The sequence below is a fragment of the Chenopodium album genome, chromosome 23 (genome assembly GCF_948465745.1).
Source record: "Chenopodium album chromosome 23, dcCheAlbu1.1, whole genome shotgun sequence".
NCBI classification, from domain to species: domain Eukaryota; kingdom Viridiplantae; phylum Streptophyta; class Magnoliopsida; order Caryophyllales; family Amaranthaceae; genus Chenopodium; species Chenopodium album.
Window position 1 is genome coordinate 2,155,301 of NC_137856.1, and position 6,538 is coordinate 2,161,838.

At 35.7% G+C, this 6,538-nt stretch overlaps 1 protein-coding gene across 3 annotated transcripts; it reads left to right on the forward strand.

Moving 5' to 3' along the window:
• Positions 1-523: 523 nt before the first annotated feature.
• LOC145608738 (protein sym-1-like) lies at positions 524-5,931 on the forward strand. 3 transcript variants are annotated; one of them, XM_081664343.1, is made up of 8 exons: positions 524-1,000; positions 2,441-2,528; positions 3,009-3,103; positions 3,300-3,372; positions 3,519-3,611; positions 3,748-3,834; positions 5,334-5,414; positions 5,512-5,931. In XM_081664343.1, exons 1-7 carry the CDS (start codon positions 684-686, stop codon positions 5,412-5,414), a joined length of 834 nt encoding a protein of 277 aa, XP_081520469.1. In that variant the 5' UTR covers positions 524-683; the 3' UTR covers positions 5,512-5,931. The 3 variants fall into 3 exon arrangements, with proteins under 3 accessions (XP_081520469.1, XP_081520470.1, XP_081520471.1); XM_081664344.1 differs by having other exon boundaries at positions 5,533-5,931; XM_081664345.1 differs by having other exon boundaries at positions 5,538-5,931.
• Positions 5,932-6,538: the final 607 nt, after the last annotated feature.

Below are 6,538 nucleotides of genomic sequence, written 5' to 3' on the forward strand. Positions count from 1 at the left end.
CCCCTTGAATGAGAGATAGCTAATGTAAAGAGATCACTAGTTATTTTTAATTCAAGACAAATGACAGCCATTACTACATACTTTCAAGATTTAACATGTGTTAAACTAGTTATGTATGCTTCATACCAAAGGACGAATAAATTAATTTTATTCTAATTTATTTAAATCAAATTACTATTTTAAAGTTGGATTAATTGTTTGAGCTTATAATATTCAAAACTCGATTATTCACAAAATATTATGTTGAGACTGTCTATCATATACTCGAGTGTATCACAAGTACATGATATTACCAACTTAATCTTTACTCTTTTGGTTCTTTTTTAGAAAAAAATAATAAAATAAAATATTTACTCCCTCCGTTTCATTTGTGCACGTACAATCAAGTATTCAAGTGTATAATGAAAATTACAAGTAAATAATCTAGAATCTAGATTGCTTTGTGACTTTGTGAGTAAAAATTAAAGAGGTATGTAACATGCCAATGTCTATTTGACCTTGTGACATCCCAAAGGATGAAAGGAATACAACAAAAGGCCAATTTCATGCCAATTTGGATTAAACATAATTTGGCTCCCTCCATAACCCCAACAAAAACCCTTGTGAATTTGTTGACATTGTAGCAGTTACCAAAATATTCCCTCAGAAACCACCATATTATCACCTTAAACAAACACCAGAAAATGATTCTCACCTCCACAGCAAATCTCCGGAAAACCCCTTTATTCCTCCCTCATTCTTCAATTCTCACTCCTCCTCCCAAATTCAACTCAATTTCACCAAACCCACTTCAAAAATTCAACTCAATTTGCAGTAACAAGGAGTTGGGGTTTACTGGGTTGAGTTTTAAATTTATGGGTTATTCCCGAATTTCTGCGGTTTCCGGTGGTGGGTCCGGCGGCTCTACCGGTGGTAATGGCGGAGGAGGGTTTGGTGGGTCCGGTGATGATGGTGTTGGTGGTGATGGTGGGAATCAGTCTAAATGGAGTTTGCTTTCTTGGTAAAGTTTCAAGCTTTATCTTTAATTGCTTTTTTGAATTTTTTTTAAAGTATTGAATTTTTAGTGGATAATTGTGCTTATTTTGTGTTACTATGGTTAGAATGTGGTGATAGAATTGATTAAATTGTGAAATAAAGTGTATGAAGTAGTCGAAATTAAAGTAAATGAAGAAAATCATGTTTATGTATAAGGAATTAAGGATATGATTGGAGTAATATTTGAGCTTCATAAAGTATGACAATGAAAAATGTTGCATTAGACAATTCAGAGTAATGAAGTGAAAAGAAAGTTATTGCATTGTGATGGTATTGGTATGTAGAAGGAGTCAAGGAGGTGGGTATGAGCTCAATTGAAGTGAAAGAAGAAATTATTATGTTTGTGCTTTGGGAGTATTAGGACTCTAGGACTCCTTCTCTTAGAGATTTATGTTATTGACAGTGATTAATGGTTTCTATGTTAATTTATGATGATCCAAAAAAGAACAAGGAAAAACGAAATGATTTTTTTGTCATAGTATTAATATGTAGTGGGGGTGTGGATGTGATTTTGATTGGTGATTGAATTGGATGAAAAACATAGGCTTGGTTGCTTATATGAGTTATATCGAGACTTGATTATCTTTGAGTTTATCATCTCAGGGAAATGAGCTGGTAATTTTTAGCTGGCTGTATAGTTGTGTTGTTGCTACTGCCTATAACTCTATAAGACTCATTGGTTTCGATAATCTTGACATTGTCAATTCGGAAGTGAGCAATGAAGAAGGGAATTAGAAGATTGGAAACTTGATTTTGTTGTGCTGCGTAGAAATAATACAGTACTATGTATGAGCCATCTACTTTTTTTAGCAGGTGCTGCGTCCCCCGATCCCCCCTCGGGTAACTTGTCTATAGTGCTATTTCACACAGCAGACTTACTCTTAGTTGCATCAGCAAGTTCTACACGATTTTTTTTTGGTTTGTTGGCATCAATGGAAATAAAAAGGTGCTTGGTCAATAAAGTTTGATGAGGTTGTTAGAATTATATTGCTTTGTATATAATGAACTAAATCAGATTGTTTCAGTAGAATTTTACTTGATGCATGTACTCTATCAATGTTAATTTTTCAAAAGAAAAAAATATTTATAAACATGCTAGTCTGCCATTCAATGGTTATGAACTTGCTAGGCTACGACTCACATGCCCTTTGTTTCTTAAATTGATGCCGAGTATTTTTATTTGTTAAATTTTAGTCAAGTATAAACCTAGAAGCTTCAACCACGAGACGTTTGCATCAGGCTTTACTTGAGGTTTTTGTTAAGGCTATACACAGGCTGTTGCATAATTATGTATGCCTTTAGCAGCTACAGTTGTTGTTAGTTGGAAATTGCTGAATTAGTGTTTGCGCAATTTTTCTTAGAATACTTTACCAATATTCACAGATGCTAATTCATTGGGTTACAGGTACATGGATCTTCTAGTGAAGTCTCCTGTCTTGACGAAAGCTGTGACTTCTGCATTGTTAAACTTTGTTGGAGACTTGATTTGCCAGGTATGACTTCTCGCTTCTCTGTTACCATTTTCACAGGGAAGGTTGAATTATTTTGTTGTTTTCATCCAATTCACTGTGTATTTTCACAATCGTTGCCTATTTTTGATTTGGAGCTGTTGGTTTGGTGGACTAGTCTCAAAAAAGACTCATGTTAAAATGCTTCTCCTCTCAACATGGCTGGGCAGTATACTTCATGTTGTGTAATTTTGTGTATCAGTTTCTGTGACTGTTCAAGTTTTTTAAGTTGTGGAAGTTTTTGGGTAAACCTACTGTGGGAAAATTTTAGTATGACTTCTTAGAGATACTTCAAGTGCATCTTCCATATGCCTTAATTTGCATTTCTGTGTCGCGACCCTAATTGTTGGTAAATTGTCAAATTGTGCTACACATATAATATTTGGTCTTTGGTATTAGTGGCTTGCTTTAGTATGTGGGTGTAATTGTTTTAGTTTAATTGACAGAGGCATGTTGCTCATACAGCTTGCTATAGATAAAGTCTCAACGCCGGATTACAAAAGGACCTCCATGTTCACCTTTTTAGGGCTGGTTTTGGTGGGCCCAACACTGCATTATTGGTATGACTTCAGCATTTAAACATCCTGTATATATGATTTCAAAGTTCTGTTGTGGCTTACACTTATTAGTTCAGCAAACACTGTATGTTTTCAGTCAATACAGTGCTATTTTACTTTACTTTTGGTAATGTTAATCTTTTCATATGTTGTTTTTGGTGTATGTGACCTTCTAAATGTTGCTATTTCATGTAACTAGGTACTTATATCTTAGTAAATTGGTCACTTTACCTGGAGCTTCTGGTGCTTTCCTGCGTCTTATACTCGATCAGGTTATTTCTATACATTGTTTGTCTTATGTATATAAACTTTTCCCTATATATTTCGGCCTATCCTGTCAGCAATATTCATAGCTTTTATAATGTTCCTTTTCTACGCTTGCAAATGTTACTCAAGGATGGAATCATATCTTTTGCAGTTCATCTTTGCACCTATCTTTATCGGAACTTTTCTCTCTACATTGATCACATTGGAAGGAAGGCCTTCAGAAGTTGTGCCTAAGCTTAAGCAGGTTTGTGTAGTTATTTTTTATTAGTTTCCTCTGTCCTTCCATTGCTTTAACCATAAATAGGGCCTGGGATTGTTATTACGGTAATTTTGCACCTTCAGAAATACAGTCATATTAATAGAAGTTTAATTGCTTTCAGGAATGGGTTTCATCTGTGATTGCTAATTGGAAATTGTGGATACCATTCCAGTTTTTGAACTTCCGTTTTGTTCCCCAACAATTTCAGGTATGTAAATATGATATTGTGGAAGTTCATTTTATCTTATATTCTTATTTGTGCATAAAGTGGTTTTGCCTTCATCTTTTTCCCCCTTTGAGGATGGTAAGGAGTTACTACCCTAACCTAACCAATGCTCAGTTTGCCTAAAGGTCATGCTGGGCATCAAGCTTGGTTTTGACCAAGTGCATCTTACCCTCCTTGGGAGTAGGTGCTATTCATAACTGAACATAAGAAACGAGGGAACTGAATTAATTTTGATGTGTTAGCTAAGAGCTTTTTTTACATTTTGCATATCTGGAAGTTCCTCTTGTGTTTTTTTTTTTTAATATGCAGATGCATGATTCATTTGTCTCTATGCTCCTATTCTACATTTTTTTTGAAACAATGCTCCTATTCTACATAATATTTAAGTTTTTAGGCAATTTTCTCTGTTTTGCACTGCTGATATTTTGTATACTAGCAATTTTACCCTCAATCAGTCTGTGGTGGTTGATCCTCTAGAGTCACCTGATATTTCATGTCCGGGGAAGTGCTAAGCAATAGCATCTTCAGTCCATCTTGGACACAAACAACAAATAAATGAATAAATACTAGTAAATAAAAAGAGGTAAAGAGGAGAGACAGAGAGCAAGAGAGAGGTGGGGATCATTTGGGGATAATAAGGACAGAGAGCAAGAGAGAGGTGGGGATCATTTGGGGAGAATAAGCTATAAGCCTGTAATGTTCTCAGGGGTTGGAAGTCTTGTAACAGCCGGGTAGAGGGTGGCCCGGTGGGGACATTGAGGAGAGAGAAAAAAGGAAGGCAATTATAGTATCATTTGAACATTCCTTAATACTATTTGAAAGGGTAATTGTACCAATTGAAGTTACAATGGCACTATTAGTGTGTACTCTTATTGAAGGTAAAAATTACCATTTTGGCCCAACTGGATGGACTAAGCTATGATCCCTGACTGTTCCATTGGCAAATTGTAGTTGGTTTAGGGGGCAACTGTCTATAGACATGAGCATTATCGTGTTCTAGTGCTCCTAACCCTTCTTGAAGACCTTAATTTCATACATGTAATAGGTACAATGTGCATACTTTGTCAAGTATCAGCAGAAAGTGGGATGGGTGGAGGGAGAAGAAGTTATAGAACTTATAGGTATTAGCAAACCATTCAATATGCTTTGTATGTTTAAACTTCCCAAGTTTTCATCAAAATCAGGCATCGGATGTGGTCTCGTATGGAGTAATATTGTGCTCAACTGATTCTTTTAATCCACATAGATGTTAGGGAAGGTGAGGATTACCCTGACTTTGGTCACTGAGAGGAATTAACGGTCATAGTTTATTTTTATTAAGCCCTTTAAACCCTTGATAGTCACTGACTAGTTTTCAGTTATCGAGCATAAACATCCTGCCAGGTTCAAGCTTTGTTGTTGTCCTTGTCTGATCATGATTAAATTGTAATTGTGATAGTGTAGCATATCTTGATTTTATCAATTTGTGGTCTGATTATCAGGTTCTTGCTTCCAATTTTGTCGCTGTAATATGGAACGTGATCCTATCATATAAAGCTCACAAAGAAGTGGTCACAAAATAAGTATGTTTCTGAACCTTTTCTAATCATTGTTTAATGTAACATCATACTTTTTACTGCAATTTATTTCTTTCATTAACTAAATACAGCATGCATTCAGTGTCAGAAAATTTGCATTCAGGTTAGGTGATAATATACACTCTACATAATGAATATGAAACTTCACTTTCCTGAGGCACTGGAATCTACACATGGTGCTATTACTACGCTGATCGTGATCACTGACCAACAACCTCAAAATGTGGCGCTTTATGATCATTTTACTTTCATCCGAACTGGACAATAAAACATGCATCATTTGAGTGGGCATTGTGTTGTTAAGGAAGCTGTTTTCAGTTTGCCCTTCTACACCCCCTCATCTCTCTGAGCTGTTGTGGAACATAGAAAGTCCGAGTGTTGCCATGCATATTATTCTCATGATGCCGGTATTTTCTTCATGGTCTTGATTAAATGTGTTGTATCTCTCAACTTTGTTGGTTCACATATCGTATGAGGATCCTCTTATTCTGACTTCCTAATATTCCCATGCCTTCTATAACATGAGAATTTTGTTACATGCACCATTACACTTGAGGGTCCTAGGTGTTCCGAAAAGAAGGTACACATAGGGATTTTTTCCACTCTGTGTGCACAACATGCATCCCCACACGCTGAGTGATGTCTGATAGATGCACTGCTTCATCGGTGGAATTATTCTTGGATCCCTGTAGAGCTGTAACCCTTGTAGGTAAGCACAACGGTAATGCAAGCGGTTTTATTCCTTGAGCATAAATAACTTCTTGGTGCACTCATGTGGGCAGTTAAAGTGAAGGCATTGTTTTTACCCAATTGCTATTAGTAAGCTAGTCAACTGCTAATTATCTTTAGAAAGAGTAAAGTAATTAGTAGGCATATGATGTATTTATGTAGAATACAGACATCATATTTGACATATATACTCTTTAAAAGACAATTCCTCTATATTTCTTCAATTAAGGCTCAAGTTATGGGGACTATGAAATCAATTTTAGATAGGGCAAAGATTTGATTGCGAAACGAAGTATTCGCCCAAAGAATAGCTTGTAGAAGAGACTTTAGACATGATTAGTAGTACTTGGAATTAAAACAATATCATCAAATTATGTCAC